The sequence below is a fragment of the Acomys russatus genome, chromosome 26, assembly GCF_903995435.1.
Source record: "Acomys russatus chromosome 26, mAcoRus1.1, whole genome shotgun sequence".
Lineage (NCBI taxonomy): Eukaryota > Metazoa > Chordata > Mammalia > Rodentia > Muridae > Acomys > Acomys russatus.
In genome coordinates, this window is record NC_067162.1 from 4,253,666 (window position 1) to 4,270,997 (window position 17,332).

General features: G+C 47.2%; 1 protein-coding gene across 2 annotated transcripts in view; it reads right to left on the reverse strand.

Moving 5' to 3' along the window:
* The window catches only part of Arhgap10 (Rho GTPase activating protein 10), a 261,328-nt gene that overhangs the window by 161,389 nt on the left and 82,607 nt on the right, over positions 1 to 17,332 (reverse strand). For both annotated transcript variants that reach the window (XR_007833198.1, XM_051169161.1), the window contains exon 4: positions 1,219 to 1,290. Coding sequence is in view for 1 of the 2 variants with exons in the window: in XM_051169161.1 (XP_051025118.1) it covers positions 1,219 to 1,290 (72 nt within the window). In the remaining variant the exon portion in view is untranslated. The remainder of the gene's footprint in view (positions 1 to 1,218; positions 1,291 to 17,332) is intronic.

Genomic DNA, 17,332 nt, shown 5'->3' on the forward strand with positions numbered 1-17,332 from the left:
GGACACAGTCAGAGGAAACCGGAAGACAGCCAGAGACCCACTTTACAGGTAAGGCCACGGCTTGACCAAGATAAGAAAGGTGCACCCGATCTCCTGCCGCAACCCCAGGAAGCCGACAAAGTCGCTCATCCATAGTCCGGGCAAGGGGTGGGTGGGCCTTAGCCACACTCATCATCTACAGGGTCCAAGCCTCAGTTTACATACTTTCTGTAGTTATCAGACCAAACAGAAAACCACTCACAAGAAACAGCAAAAAGAAGGAGGAGGGGGGGAAAAAAACTGGAGTGTTGGGCCTGTGTGGTTACAGCTATTGAGGCACAGTATTTATTTGCACTAAGGCATTTTGAGGGGGGGCTTCCCTATGTATGACTATAAATGGACAGGGAAAAACATCCCACACCCCGAGCCCTGTGTGGAAAAAAGTAACAAACGTGAAAGTTCTCTTCCTTACTTAAACTTATTATCCTCTTCTCTTTAGTCTAAGGCAGTGGTCAACAACACACAACTGGTACTCTGTCCTTTGTCTCCACTGCAAACACAGGGGTGGAGGGGAGGAGATGAAGACACAGACAGACAGACAGTCAGAGGGAAATTTGGTGGAAATTATTTCTCTAAGTTAACTTCCAGGCCGAGAGCACAAACCTTCAAAGTTGGTTTCCCTGCGTCAAAGCTGCGTGCTGTGTTACTCCCAGAAATCCTGGCCACATCCCAGATCCCTGAGTGTGAGGCTATCGGCCATTCTTACAATAAACACTTGCACATAATAGAAGCTCTATAAATTCTTGCTAGAGTCAAGGAAATTATACCCCAACAGTAATAATCTCTTCCTAGTTTCCATGGCACCATGTGGGAGCAGTGTCCCTCATCTTAAAGCTCAGCACAGCGTCACAGTTCTCCACACAAGAGAGATGCAAGCACACACAGCTGCAGCTCGACAGCAGACAGAGCCTTCTATCTACAGGGGGGACGGGGATGGTTAAGTTCCATGGAAAGAAAAACTTAGCCAAAAGATTGCTAGATGTTTTACTACCCATCCAGGTGTTTTTGTTTTGTTTTCAATTTCACCTCCCCAAAGGGGAAAAGTGCATTTAAAACATCAAACGACAGATGGTGTGCCCCAGCGCCTCCCTCCACTCCGCCAAATGTGAACAAAGTGTACAACAGCAGGAAAGGCACCAGCGTGTTCTGTTTACGAGTGGGCTCAAATTAGACACAAACCTTTACGGCTCCGAGTTGCTCTTTTCTGAATTTTTCCAAGGGCTTAATCAGGGTTTCAGTTACACTCAATGCCTGGAGAACAAGAGTAATAACAAAAGAACACAGCATTAGGGAAAAAAACAGTATTTCATTTTCCTCTCACAGCCACCCACAAGTAAAATGAACAACATATTCCGCTGTTTTGCCTCAGTCTGCCAATATAACAACTAAGACACTGCATAACATACTAAAGAGCTACACATCTGTAAGTGTTTCCAGGGAAGAGAGCTGGGGCAGCTGGCAAGGAACACACATCAGCTCAGCCCCACGGCTCGCCGTCTGCAAACAACCGAGGGCTCTATCTCACCCACGAGCAGAACACAGCTCTGTGAGATGGCTTTTACCTCCTCCTCAGACATTTGAAATTCAATTACATTCCTGCACTGGTGATCAGACTCCATTATGGGAAGGACTAAGAATTGTGACACTCCTCCAACATCACAGTTCCTTGCCCTCATGAGGGTATAGGACTCATATTAGCAGCTTGGAAAGTCAGAACGCGTGTTGGGGCCTGCTGGCAAGCATGGCATCAGGGAGGGTCAAGATGACAGGCCACGCGCTCACTCTGACCACAATCCCACACCGCTCACTTGGGGCGTTTCATTCAAAACCACAAGATGCTGAAGATGCAAATAAATGGGTTATTTACCTAAGAATACCAAGCATACTTGGTGACAATACAGTGGCTCTCTCAGCCTCCAACTCCAAGATTCAGAAATACCAACGAGGGAAGGAGATCAAAACACTACACAAGAATGTGTCATTCAAAAAAAAAAAAAAAAAAGAATGTGTCGTTCACTTTTTACAAAACCCCATTCCTAAAAAAATAAGTCCAAGTTTAAAATAAGGGGGGAAATGGTGAATGAATAATGTGTGTGTGTGTGTGTGTGTGTGTGTGTGTGTGTGTATCTCAGAAATCAAATCTAGTCCCTCCCTACCCTTTGCATGATTTAACCAAAGGCTCCTATGCACTCACATATTGCATAAACACTTCTGTAAAGTGAACATTCACAGTACAAGGACATCTGAATGCTACTCACCCTCCTGGAAAATTTGCTACCTAGTTACAAAAGAGCTGTGGTAACACAGACTCAAAGGGGAATGGGTTCATTTTGAATGTTGAAATCCAAATGTTCTACCTTTTAGCACCATGTGACTTGCAATAGTGACAACCAGAGACTACCCAGATTAAAGAAGAGAGCAGAGACAAGGAGGCATGGAGCAGGGATCCTGGCCATCCACGCAGGATCTGGGATGGCCCATGCGGTAGCTCAGAAACGACACCACAGGATCTCCCAACATTTTTCAAAGTGATCCAATTCACAGACAACCTCCATACATTAAGGCACTCAGGCCTGCAGGCACCTGCCACCAAGTCGACAACCAGGTTTGATTTCCCAAGACCCACATGGAAGGAGGGAACTGACTCCCCACGCTGTTCTCTGACCTCTACACGACACAGTGGCATGTGTGTGCCCCTCCAGCACACATAGAAGTTAAATATAATAATAATAATAATAATAATAATAATAATAATAATAATAATAATAAATATATATATACATCCACACACATACACTCATGATACCTATGTCAATTTCAAAGCTATGTCCAGACCTAGCCCACTATTTGTTGTAGCAGAAGAAACCAGACATAGTAAATACATCCTCTACAGAGGCTGACAAGCTCAAGAAAGAAGCAGCCCAGCAAAGCAAGCCAGTGTGACAGAGATTGACAAATGTTTATGGTCACAAAGAAAGGTACAGAGATAAAGAGCCACCAACCCCCAGAGAACACTGTAGAACTGTGTGACTGCTTACCCAACCAAAACAACCATAACAAGCAAACCTGCTGCTCAGGCCACGTAAGAAGGTCGCAAGAGTGACCAGCCCACTGGCCCTCGTGACGTCTGCTGACGTGTAAAGGAGACAGACACACGTACAGGCTGTAGTGGAGGCTGGTGCGGACTGCACCGAAGGACGTTAAGGAGGAATATGTGCCCCATGTGAGCTTCTGGGCGACATCTAAGCTAAGCGCTGAGAGATGAGAAGGATCAGGAATACGAGGATGGAGAGGAGCCGTTTCCAGCCTGAATCCAGGGGAGGCAGAGGACTAAAGCAAAAAGAAATGTTGCTTATGACATCGATGTCAAACAGAGAGGAGAGCTGGGGCATGGGACACTAAAGTGAATAGAAGAACTGAGTGACAGCCGAGGGCCAGAACAGCCCTGGCTGATGGAGAAGCCACAGGAGGGTTTTAAGCAGAAAACTGATAGAATAGCAATTACATCTCTTAAAGATCCACCGCTGTAAGCAAAGGCCTCAGAGGTGGGGAAACTGAAAGAAGAGGCTGTCCCCAAGGGTCTCCCCAGGAGCGAGACAAAGGCAGACCCCAAAAGAAGTGGGCAGATTGAGACGCAGCTGCAAGCTGAGTGAACTGAGAGTGCAAACAACTGGAATACTTGAAACTGCTCCCCAACACCCAGCTAAGAGCACACTGGTGGTCTGGATCCTTAGCAGCCTCCGAAGGGGCAGATGCTGCGTGCTCGGTCCATCGGCAGCCTGTGGCACCAGCAGAGCCTTTAGCAGGAGAGGTGTAGCTAGAAGAAGGCAGGCCACTGTCAAGGGGATGCTGGAGATTCCAGCTCCTGCTCAACAGGACTTGAACAGCCCCACTCTACCTGACCATCAATCCAAAAGCCAAGGAGCCGAGCAACCATGCGGCAAACCACTGACAATGTAAGCCAGAGTCAGCTGCGTAAGTATGGTGTGGGACGCGTGGAGGAGGAGGTGTGGCTGTGTGAGTGTGCGCAGACTGTGCTAAGTCTGGGTTCAGAGGCCTTTGACTCCTCTCTTATCTTCTGTGACCATGAAGAGCTGTCAGCCCGTTGTACCAGCGTGCAATGCTGAGCTCTTCTTTCCTGAGATGGCAGCCTTTCCAGAAATAATGTCATCTATAGGGTCACTCATATATGGTACTAGGGCAGATCCAGACATAGGAGTTTTGGAAATAGTACAGGTATCATATGTGCGTCTTAATTTATAGGACACTATGCATAAACTCGGTGACCGCAGCAATATCCATGGAAAAGGCCAGATGGTAGGTGAGTCACAGGTGAAAAAGCCATTCCTCAGAAGGACTGCCATTGCAGAACCGTGCAGGAGGTGACTGATGAGGACACAGGAAGAGGGAAGGCCTTTTCTTTTGGTTGTTTTAAAGACAGAAATAAATACAAAAAGAGATAAGAGCATTTACAAAAGCCCACAAGATGGACCTACGGAAGAGGCTGGAAGGCTACACAGAACACAAGAAGGCACGGATGCTGCCGCTGCACAGAAACAGGGGCCTTTCTTTCCCTTCTAACAAGAGCCAGTATCACTAAGCCCACAGACACCATGGACAAAGCTGAGGGAAGAAGCACCAGTTGGTTATTTCTCTGTGTGCTTTGAGGCAAAGCCAAGTCCAGACAGTTCAGGCCTGAGAATAAGGGAGGGGCAAAGCAAGACAAGGAGGGAGGGCAGGGGAGGAGGGAAACTCCGAGTGAGGGTCGCTGCCTACAGAGACAGCAACTAAAGACCTGCTGCAGAAGCCAGCATGAGCTCCTCATCTGCTTCTCACTGCGGGATTTTTCCTCTCACAGTGAAGACAGAGGGAGAGAGACGAGGTTCATCCTGATGGAAACATTGCCTAGAGAAATGCTGTGGTGCCTGAAATGCTGCTGAGCTGCAAGGAGGAAACCCTTTAGAGAGAGCCGAGCCGAGAGCAGACAACAGGCATTTCCCAGGCAAAGGCGAAAGGCTGTCCATGTGCAAAGAGAAGACAGCAATCCGAGGCATGGAGCTCCGAGCAGCTCAGTGCCCATGGACTGAGATGAAGGCAAGAGGATCACGGGAGGATGGAGACATCAGATGTCATCTGGTACCATCAATGGTACCTAGGAAATGCTCGAAAGAACATCAGGCACCTGGACAAGGGGACGTAACAGCCTTCTAAGATCTTTCACTCTGCAGTAAACACTTCCTCACAGAACGGAGGCCACAGCTCTCACAACAGAGTAGCCTAGGTCATGGAACTGTCCTTCAGAGACGTGATGTGATGCAGACACCCGCCTGGCCACCGGAGGCTGAAACCGTGGGGTATAAAGAGTGTGAGGGCCTCTGCTTGCCACACATCAAAGAGCAAACGCCCGAACCAGAAGGAGTGGTCTTAATAGACGACACTGCATATGTCTTAGGGTTTTTATTTTTTGTTTTTAGTAAAAATGCTCTGCAAACCTTAAAATCCATTATTGTCACCTCCTGGAAAATCTGGCCTACAGCTCCAAAATAGAGCCTAAAAGTAGGGGGCTGGAGAGATGGCTCAGAGGTTAAGAGCACTGTCTGCTCTTCCAGAGGTCCTGAGTTCAATTCCCAGCAAACATATGGTGGCTCACAACCATCTATAGTGAGATCTAGTGCCCTCTTCTGGCCCACAGGTGTACATGCAGGCAGAGCACAGTATGCAAAATAAATAAATAAATCTAAAGAACAAAGCAGGGACCAGCCACTAGTTGTTTTTTCTAAGGTACTGTTGGTCGCAGAACAAGGGCTGTTTTCTTCTTTCCCCCAAGAGAGACTGGAGGCTCCATGGAATCTCGCATTCCTTTTATAGTTTCACAGAAACGCAATGCTGTTATTAATATTTCCTATTGCCAAAACACGATGTCTCCTCCCCAGAGACAAAAGAGCACAAAATCTCCAACCCACCCTGCGGCTTCCAAAGTACTCTGTGAGGATGCGACCTTCTGCATGTCAAAGACAATGAGAAGACTTCCATGTGTCAACGTGTTAAAAATGAAAGAAGCAAATATAGACTGTGACTTTACAACCACACAAAGGATGATGTAATCATTCTTGCAGAAAGAAACCCCAAAATTCCTTCCTCGGTGAGCCTTGGGAAGGGTTTCTGATGGTCTTAGGACAAAAGACAACTACATACGTTCAGGAATCCGCTGTCCTCACCGCAGCAGGAGAGAGCCAACGCTTTCTATACAAGACCAGATAACTGTCTGAGCCCTGAGGCCTCAGCCTGGCACTGGAGCACAGAGACAGCCACAGGCAGAAAGTGACAAGCAGAAGCAGCTGTTCCCAGACAACTGTGTCCAAAATCAGGAGGCAAGGCAGACCGGCCCCTGGGCCAGTCTAGCAAACGCCGCCTACAGAGTCACTTCACCATCTTGTAGTCTTTACAGGCATGGCCGACGCTGGCTGCTGATCTGAGGCTGGAGGATAGAAGGCCGGCCGGAAGAACCACCGGTCAGTGGCTCTCACGCTAAAGGGAGACTCAGATCAGATCCCCCAGTCTTCAAGGATAGAAAACTACTAGGACGGCGATACTGAAAGGCAGTTAGGTGCCGGTCCAGTACAGTTTAACAGTTTGTGCGAACTCAGTAATAGCCCTGAGACATTTACTTAGCTAAGCATGTCCCCTCAGATAGTGAAGGCACACACAGTTCACATGGCACTCCCCTGAGAAGAGCCCATCTCGGTAAGAGGGTGATGCATTTCCAAGAGATGGTCCTAGTGGGCTAAAGAGACTGTGCTGTGACTAGAATCCTAAGGGGCGGTCAGGTCAGAGAGATGGCTCCGCACAAAGGCTGCCCAAGGCTGGCAGACTGAGTCTGGTCCCAAGAAGCCATGGACAGATGCACAGAGAGATACATGCAGTGTTTAACAGAAACAGGGAGAAAGAGACTGTTTAACAAGAACATAAAGACAGTCTTTAAATATTTAAATGTTCATACATGAGAAAAGGGAGAAAAAGAGCATTTTAATTTGCTCAGAATGTGCAAAGCCAAGATGTAACGGGTATAAGCCATAGGGCAGCATGGTTTGGTTTCTCTCTTACAAGAATGTTTTAAGAACTGTGACCCGAGCTAATTCTAAGGCAGAGGTGACAAACTACTTTTATACACACAAGCTAACATCCAATGTCCAGGTAATGTCTAATAACAGGGCACCTGCCTTAGAGTTTCTATTGCTGTGATGAAATGCCATAACCAAAAAGCAAATTGGGGAGGGAAGGGTTTATTTGGCTTACACTTTCAAACCACAGTTCATCACTGAAGGCCGTCAGGACAGGAAACTCAAACAGGACAGGAACCTGGAGGCAGGAGCTGATGCAGAGGCCATGGAGGAGTGCTGCTTACCTGCTTAGCAGCTTGCTTCCCATGGCTTGCTTTCTTATAGAACCAGGACCACCTGCCAAGGAGCAGCCCCACTCACCATGAGCTGGGCCACATCCCGCACTGAGAAAATGCCTTACAGCTGGATCTCACAGAGACACTGCCTCAACTGAGGCTCCTTCCTCTCTGATGACTCTAGCTTGTGTCAGGGTGACACACAAAACTAGCCAATCTCTCCTCAATTCTGGGACTCTGGATGAGCTGGGGAAACCAAAGCATGAGCTGCAATTCCCTGTTACTTCGAAGGATTAAGACAGCAAACTCCAGGCTCAGAGACTCACAACACAAGGTGTAAAAAAAAAAAAAAAAAAAAAAAACGACTATAAAAGTTCCCAGGAGTGTTGCCAGTGGTAACTCTGGTCTGACATCTCCTCTCATTAAATACTTGGCTATAGGAACCTTGAATAGTTTCAAAATCAGAATTAAAAGATGGCTGTGCACATGCCTCCATGGCAGAACACCTGCTTGGCACAATCAAAGCCCCAGTGCTGTGTCAAAAAACCAAAAACAAAAACAAAAACAAAAAAACTTATCTTAAGCAACTATCCAGCTCAAGATGAGCTAAGAAGACACCTGCTAGCAATAACAACCAACCCCACTGGTGGGCTGCATGGGTGGACACCTGCTGGCAATAACAGCAGACACCACTGGTGGGCTGCATGGGTGGACACCTGCTGGCAATAACAGCAGACACCACTGGTGGGCTGCATGGGTGGACACCTGCTGGCAATAACAGCAGACCCCACTGGAGGGTTGCACAGGGTCACCACTGCAGCAGGCCTCACTCCTCCCACCTTAGATATCAAAGGGTGAATTCTGACACTGAAAACTCAAACAGAATAACACTTCTGGCAGAAGACCCACACACAGTAAAACGGCATGAATAGTAAGCCCATCCCATGCAGTGCTAAAGGATCAGCCCAGGTAAACCCTGGACAGGCTGGGACAGATACCAAACCATGCCTTTCTAATCAGGAGCTACTAGCAAAGACAGAGTGAGTGAAAAAGAAAACGAGAGCCACTCCCGAGAGCCCTCATTATTTTAAGCCTAGATTCCAAGTGGCTGTGACCTCTGAAGGAATGCTTGATCTGAGAGCAAAGGAGACTTCCCACTGTTTTCTCCCACGACCTTCCAGACACTTCCTATTTCATGCACTAAGGGGAAACTCTACTTTTCAACCTCAATGTCACAGTCAGCAGCAAAGGAACCAGTGAACTGAGACGTGTGTTTACTTTTTCCTTGAAACAGGACCTTGAGAAAAGGAGCCAAGGATTTATCTATCTGACCAAAACAGTTTTCCCAAAATGACAAATATTTTTCCCAAAAAAGGACTGTTACATCTAAGGACTTTGACAGATCCCGTAAATCTTCCCAGGGAGTGGGCTTGTCGTTATTAAATTTACTTTTTGACATATACTAACTTATCGGGGAGGTGGGTTCCCTTCACAATACACATGTGGAGAAGTCCCAGGGGTCACCTCACATCCCACTTTTCATTAGTGTGACCCACAATAACTGTTTGAAGAATCCTAGCCCAGAGCAGGGCCTCTCAAGTCTACTTTCAGATGCTTTGGCATCACAGATTGGATTGGGTTACAGAACCAAAACAGTAGCGGTCCCCAGAACCTATATTCATTTTGAAAAGGAGGAAGGCATAATGGCGCGCGTTTGTGACCTATGACTGTGATGATGGAGGCAAGAGGACCCCTGGAGAACGCTAAGCCAGCCAATCACTAATGTCTGGACCAATGAGAGACCCTGTCACAAAATAAAGCAGGATGGACGACTCCTCGGAACACCAGGATGCTGGTGGGGCTTATCATCTGAATCCCGTCAGCTCGTTACCTACGTACACACTCACACTCACACACGCCACACACACACACACGCTCACAACTGGAGACAGAATATATGAATGAAAAAATGGCGGTGGTGGTGGCGGGGGGTGGGGGGTGGTGACGACTAACAGCTGTAGAAATACACCTCACGGTTAGGATTTTAAAAGCCTGGTCAGTTGTGCTGCCAGTGATAGGCCCTCTGAAAGCGTGAGAAAATTTTTAGAAAGTGGGGTACCTTAAAGCAAAAAAGGACGTAAGCCCTTGGACGTGGCCAGCACTCTCAAAACAGTGTTCTCAAAAGCTGTGCTGCATCCCTGAGCGAGCCTGTGGCACGTTACGATCCCACTGTCTGCGCTGTCAAGGGTTCAGATAACTATTCTTATTAAACAAATGTGTAAAGCATCTCTAAAGCTCTTACGTGCTAATCTGCAGTTGGTGCACAAGATTAATGAGTTTCATTACGACATGTTTTCAAACACAAGGCATCGTTGTACCTACTCATTTCCGTGCCCTTCCCTTATCTCTAGCCCCACGTTTTAGTGCCCCTCTCCCCACAAATAGCGCTTTGCCGTGGGTGTAACCATATAGTAAATGTATACATTGCTGCACAAATCTTCTCCGGCTAAACAGCTAAACACTCCATTCACACTCTTTTTCTCCATGTAGCCGGCTGCTCCCCTGCACTGTAGCTTTTCCTATCCATGGACATCCACGTTTTTCATGAGAGGACTAAAGTGGCCGGTTAAGTACTCTTATTTCCCTTATACAGCTGAACTAATAAAAGAACAGAGTCGAAAGAGCCTGGCATTGAGGAAGCATGAGCCTTCAGTCAGCAGTGCTCAGCGGTGCTCAAGGCGCCCTGCACGGGGAGATTAAGGCTGCTCTCTGCTCACTTTGGCTCTGCCCTAACTACTCCTGTCTTTTCACCACAGAGAAAACAATTTCCTTTTGTTATCTAAATATCCTCAATCAAAAAGAATGACACTGTATACCTAACACCCATAAGGAACAAGGAGGGCACCCAGAAAGGAATTCTGTTGCCAAATAAATCCCTGGATAGCATTTGGTCATCTTAAACTGCTCTCTTGGGCCTGTTAGGAAAACAAATGTAAAAACAGCATTAAATTGTATAGTAATAATTAGAAACCACTAATTTAAAATCATTAGAGCCAGTGAGTTGTTTGTTTGATTGATTGATTGGTTTTAAGAGACAGGGTTTCTCTGTGTGGTCCTGGCTGTCCTGGGACTCACAGAGATCCGCCTGCCTCTGCCTCCCTGTGTTGGGATTAAAGATGTGAGAATTTTAATGAGCTCACAGCAACAACTAGGACCTAAGGACAGAGGTCAGCAGTGCGCACCCCTGAAGTCAGCGTGAACCCTTTGTTTTGCTCATAACAAACATTTCCTGGAAGCCCAGTGCTCTCACTTCACGTGAGGGCCCACAACAAATGCTCCAAATTTATCAGTTCAACTACCACATTTCTGTTCTTATTTAGTAAGAACAAGAAGTAGTATCCAGTGAGAATGCTTATCAGTTTTCAATCCTAAATCCCAATTAACTTGAAACCAACAAAACAAGAGGGCTGGAACTGACGTCCTATAAGCCTCGGTTCCAGACTTCTTCCAAGGCGCGGGTTTAAAACGGGAGGGAGGGAGGGAGGGAGGGAGGATGGGAGGGGAGGAAGGGAGGATAGGAGGAAGGGAGGGAGGGAGGATGGGGGGAGGGAGGATGGGGGGAGGGAGGGATGGGAGGGAGGGAGGATGGGAGGGAGGAAGGGGAGGGAGGGAGGGAGGATGGGAGGGGAGGGAGGGAGGGAGGGAGGATGGGAGGGGAAGGAGGGAGGGAGGAAGGGAGGGAGAGAGGGAGGGGAGGGAGAAAAGTCTGTGCATTACAGAAAGTTTAAGAGGGGTTAGAGAGAGGGCTCAGCAGTAAGAAAGAGCACAGGCCATTCTTCTGGAGGACCTGGGTTCAATTCCTAGCAATCACAAGGTGACTCACAACTGTCTGTAACTCCTGATCCAGGGGATCTGACACTTTTACACAGATGTGCAAGAAAACCACCAACATACAGAAATAAATAAATAAATTTTACAAAAAGCTTAAGAGTCCTCTTCTTAATGTCTGTGTTCTACAAAGTCTTTAGTCAGAGTCAGTCTCTCTCTCTCTCTCTCTCTCTCTCTCTCTCTCTCTCTCTCTCTCTCTCTCTCTCGGAAAGTTGGCTAAAAGGGAGAGAAACAAAACGAGTCAATAATAGGACTCTGAAGCGGTATTTTGACTATAATTCTTAAAATCTAATGCCCTTTACTGGTAACAGTTTTTTAACTTAGGCTTAGTAAATAGTAAGAACCGTAACTTAAAAACTGCTGTGCATCTCAGGAAGGAATTAGCCTAATAAGGACACTTGGCCGCCTCTCCTCTCTGTGTGTGGGACAGTAAGGACCCTGCTTCTTCTTCTGCTTCTTCTTCTTTTTTTTTAAACAAAATAAATACTTGGACAGAACACTGTGAGAAGGAACTCAGAACCCACAGAAATAAGCAAGGGATTAGCTGGTCAGAAGGCTATAAAGGCATCATCAGACAAAATTTTTAAGTTTGGTTTTCCAGTGTTAAGTCAGAAAAAGAAAATTATAGGGCTTTTCTCCTTCTTCTTCTTCTTCTTCTTCTTCTTCTTCTTCTTCTTCTTCTTCTTCTTCTTCTTCTTCTAATTTGTTTGCTTTGAATTTTGGTTTTTCAAAACAGGGTTTCTCTGTGTAGTCTTGGCTGTCCTGCACTCAATTTGTAGACCAGGCTGGCCTCAAACTCACAGAGATCTATTTGCCTCTGTCTCCTGAGTGCTGAGATTAAAGGTGTATGCTACAACGCCTGGCAAAAATTACAGTTTCTTAAAACAGTGATATTATAGACAGAGCTGAACTGAAAAAAAAAATCACGCTCAATATATCCAATAAGGCAACAGGAGAGAGAGAGAGAGAGAGAGAGAGAGAGAGAGAGAGAGAGAGAGAGAGAGAGAGAGAGAGAGACTGAAAAAAGTAGCTCATCAAAAACAAGAAGGGACTGGAGCTCCAGCCTCTCTGGGCACACAGGTCACACCTGGCTGGGAGGCTGCCACCACCTGACTGGGAAGCTCAAGGTAATTCATTCTCCCAGGTGGCCACACGCTAAGCATCTGTCCCCAGTGCATCCTCAGGTGCTAGAGCATGGCCAAGCACAGAACAGGCTTTTAAAGCTATTTGCTGCTGGAGAGGTGGCTCAGCAGTTAACAGCACTGACTGCTCTTCCAGAGGACTCAGGTTCAATTCCTAGCACCCACATTGGCAGCTCACAACTATTGTGACTCCAGTTCCAGGGGATCCTACACCCTCACACAGACATACATGCAGGCAAAACACCATTGCAATATGAAAGAAAAATAAATTTCAAAAAATACTACTTGCGAGAGAATAAAGCTTTAGTGATGTAAGCCAATTAAAAGAACAGTCTATCCAAACACAAATGTCCTGCTCACGTTGGTAACAACCACCACTAACACTACTGTGCCCAATGAACAAACTTCTGATACAAAAGTTTGTTTCTGCTAGTCAGAATAATACAAAGACAGAGAGGGGGAAAAAGCTTAGAAAGCCAAGAAATGTATTAGGGGAAGGGTTATGGGGGAGGAGCACAGAGAACTGCAGGATGTGGACACAGGTCTGATTCTGGCAAAGGAGGAGAGAGGGGAGGGCAGGGGAGGAGAGGGGAGGGCAGGGGAGGAGAGGGGAGGGGAGGGGAGGGCAAGGGAGGGAAGGGCAGGTGAGGAGAGAGGAGGGGAGGGGAAGGGAGGGGAGGGCAGGGCAGGGAGGGCAAGGGAGGAGAGAGGAGAGGAGGGAAATTGGGGAAGCTGAGCTGGTGCACATGAGGAGGCAATGGAACTCTAAGAAAAGCTGAGCAAGGCTGTGCATGCAAAAGAGCCTCCTGTGCAGTGCTTAGCCACAGCTGTGGGCAGATGTAGGCGGCCTGGCCTTTAAGCTAACACAAGGAAGAAGTCCACAGGCCATCCTTGTCCCTCTCCCCACATCAGAGAGAAGAACAGTGACCGGCAAAAACTCCCAGAGTCCTTCACACTATCATGGCCACTGCTAATCTCGCTGACCTCAAACAAAACACCACTGTCAATACACAACATGCCACGAAGTGGCAACTCTCCAGTGTCTCGTATCCTACCAGGGAAAACTTATTCTGTGTGAACTTAGCACTTATATCTTACTTTCTCAGAAGAGCCTCCCTGAGAGTTGGTTTGTTCTCGCCAGGGGCATGCATGGAGAAAGAAACAAACTACTTGTGTCAAGGTATTTCTAAAACTTCCTCAGAGCCCTAACACTTCTGAATCACCTTCCATCTTACTCAGCAAAATCTGGGTCCCTCAACAAGCCTTTTTCCCTTCGTGCCTCCAAGGACTCTGGAGACAGAGGGCTCCTTTAAAGGTACGGCTGGGCTCGCTCTTCAGCCGCTCCTACTTGTGAGCCCTTGGCTGGGGAGCTCTCCCTGACTTAACTACCAGGTCTTTAAGCCAGGCTTTCAAGCAACCTCAGAGGGTTCATTAACCCCTCAGCAACTGCCCGTCACTCAGTGACTGAACTGGATACTGACCGCTTGCACTTGTTTAAACATCTACTCCTGTTGCCCCCTGGCAGATGGGCGGCCACCATGCGGGGCGCTTACCAACACATTTCACTCGTGTTCAAAGCTGAAGGAAGTAGCTGAAGGTGTAGGCCACTGAGAGAATATGTCCTAAGTGAGCACAAAGCCCAGAACTCAATCTCTACCTTCCACTCCCCCATCACTCCCACCCCACCCCTCCACCACCCCAAAGTGCTACGGAAAAGGATGACAAAGTTACAAACAGCCGGATGACAAAGTTACAAACAGCCGAGGCGTTTCCCCTGTCTGTTGGTCTCCTACAGATGGCAGCCTTTGCCAGCTTAGCCACACAAAACAAGTCACTCGCTCAATGGGCACAACTTTCTCTTGTGTTTCAAATCATGTGTGATACCAGATGCCCTAACCCACTGCAACGTACTTGCCGCCGCAAAACAGTAGATCCGGCTGCTTGCCAGCAATATCCTAGTTTAGGCAACTAGAGGAAGGAGCTGCCGCTGCTCTGGTGTCTCTCGGGTGGGTAGGTGCAGGGAGAATCCAGAGTAAGCCAATTCCTTAGAAACAAAGACATGAAATAGAGGAAGCATAAGCTCTGACAGGGAAGTGGACCCTGGCGTGGACAGGCTGGAGGATCACAGATGACGCTGAATCACCCACAGAGAAGGGACTGAGTCACTGAGCAAGAGGCTTCTCCTAAAAAGGGCTCCAAGCCTCCTGGCCACACCAGTCCTCCTCACTCACTCAAAATTCTGAGTTCGCATTTACCATGGCTGTGACTCATTTGCATGTTCTAGATCTGCAGAAACAGAGCATGTACACCTAACTAAACTGTAATGGGCTTAAAAGGTAAAATGACAAATTATATGAAAAAATTATCATCAAATGGTAAAGATCATTTCCAAAGGGAGAGAAAAGGTCTTTGTAAAATGAAGTCATGGATTTTGTTTTATTTTGTTTCAGGTTTTTGGAGACAATGAGCAGCCTTCCTTGGCTCTCCTGAAATTGGCTCTGTAGACCAGGCTGGCCCTGAACTCATAAAGATCTCACACGGCCATGGACAACTTTTAAAGCCAAGTAAGGACTGTTCTCATGAAGGACTGCGAGATTTTTTTTCCCACCACGAACATTCCTGCCCATAGAATCACCAACAAATGTGCCACTTTATCTGTGAAAGAACTGGCTATGAAACTGGCAGGTTAAAGGCTCACCTGTTAAGAGTCATTTAAAGCCCAGGTTAGCATTAAGGATTTCAAAAATGATTTTTTAACTTTTTGAAAGATCTAACTCTGAGGCAAAGGAAATTTTATGGGCTAGTGGCTCGGATTTCAGAACTCAGTGAGTCTGGGCACAGTCTGAGAATGGGCATTTCAAGCAAATTGCCAGTGTGGTAATCACCTCGGTTATGCAGGGACAAAAAGCCTGACAGAAGTGACTTAAGGGGATACAGACTCATTGTGACTCAAGGTTTAAGAGTGCACGGTCAGCCATGGAGAAGCATGACAGCAAATGAAGCAAGCCATGGGTCCGTGGTGCCCACGCTCAGGGTGGACACTAGCCCCTCAGTTAATCCTTGCTAGAAACATGTCCCCGGGCAAGCCTACAGCTGGGTCTCCTAGGCTATCCCAAGTCCTACCAAGTCGACAATGGAAACCAACCACCACACTAGATGAAGGTGGTGCTGGCTCAGACACATGCTGAGAGAACACCAGCTGTGGGACAGACACACCTGCTGAAGGACACAAAACGTTATCTCTTAAAGAGTAAAACCATTCATTTGCTTTAATCAATATTATTTCAGCAACATCATAAAACATTTTTATAAAAAGCAGTAATAGTTTAGGATAAAAAAAAAATCAAGTGTCAAAAACTAAGGTGATTAGAGCAGAGCTCAGAATACTTTTTTTTTTTTCAGACTACTTTTTGGAAGGTAGAAAAATTGCCCTGCCCGACTCAGCACCATCAACAGAAAAAGGCAGCACTGAACACTGTCTACGGCACCCCTGACACCACCTGGAAAGTTCTGCTTTCCATCTCCTGCAAGCACTGTTCCTTGCAGCTTTTCTGACCCTCTGGCACAACCCTGCTCTGATTTGCCAGAATCCTCAGAAACTGAATCCTCATTTGCAGGCTGGCAAGAAAGCACAGACTCAGTCTGCTCAAAGGATTTACTCAGGGAAGTAAATATACTATGAAGGGCTTTTCAGAGATGCTCATAAATGCTCTAGCACTATTTTAAAAGGCCCTAGAGCCTTGGGCAGCTGCCCACCTCAGACAAGTACACCATGTTCTGTCAGGCCACACAGAACATCGCAGGAATGCTGGCAGCGTCCCTCGGACAGCATGCACAGACACGAGCCTACCACTTCTGGCCTCTTAGTGTGTCCGGCTCAGCCCCCTAGTTTAGGTGTCTTCCCTTCCACAGTCAGGGTCAGAAACATTAGGAGCAAAATTACTCACTTAGAAACCCTGTCCTGAAACACACACTGTTGACTGTCTAGAGGGCTGGGCATATCCACTCGTGGAGACTGAACTCTGGGGTATGGAACAGATGGTGACTGTTTTTATTAAACTAGTACTCTGTCTGCTTCCCTTTCCAGTGAGTCACAGAATTTCAGTTCATAGTTTTACTTGACACGGGGGTTGAACCTTCACCCTGAGCACACCCCACCACTAAGCCCCACCCATAAACTCAGTAATGTACTAATAGCAATGAAGGGGGGCAGTGGGTACTCAAACACAGACCCCCCCCCTTCTCCAAATGGTACTAGTACCCTCCTCAAGGAGGGGCAGCATGTTGGCTCATCCGTGCCTAACTGCTAACTGAGAGACTCGACTGCTCCCCCTCTGTTACTGCGGAGTTCCGGGGTATACCTGCTTTGACTGCCGCCGCCCTCCCACCCCCGCACCTCCGGGGTTATTCGGCTACCCAGGAGAAACAGCTGTGTCGTCACTGTCACAGCACAGCACCTGGCATGTAGCAAGCACACAGTGCTATGTGCTAACTAAACCCAGCCCTGCTCAGGTTCTGAGTGGCCACATGCACATGCAGTTTGTGGCAGGCTGCTGCGCTTCCACACAGCTGCACTGACCCTTTCAAGCCCAGAGACCTACGGAAGACAGAACACGTAGTCAGTAAAGAACGGTCCACAACAGTTGGCACTGGGCTTTGCTTTAAGTAGGTTTTAACTTCTTTTCCTTTTACAGACTAAAACTTAACTATAAACATCCAATGACTGTGCTTTACTATTATTTAATTTCAGAGGATGAGAACTACTGATTGCTTTCAAAGATTTAATAATCACTAAAATTGCAATAGCCTTCTCAGAAACTTTAGGGAATGTCTCCTTTCCCAACCCGTGGCTTTTAACACGCTCCTA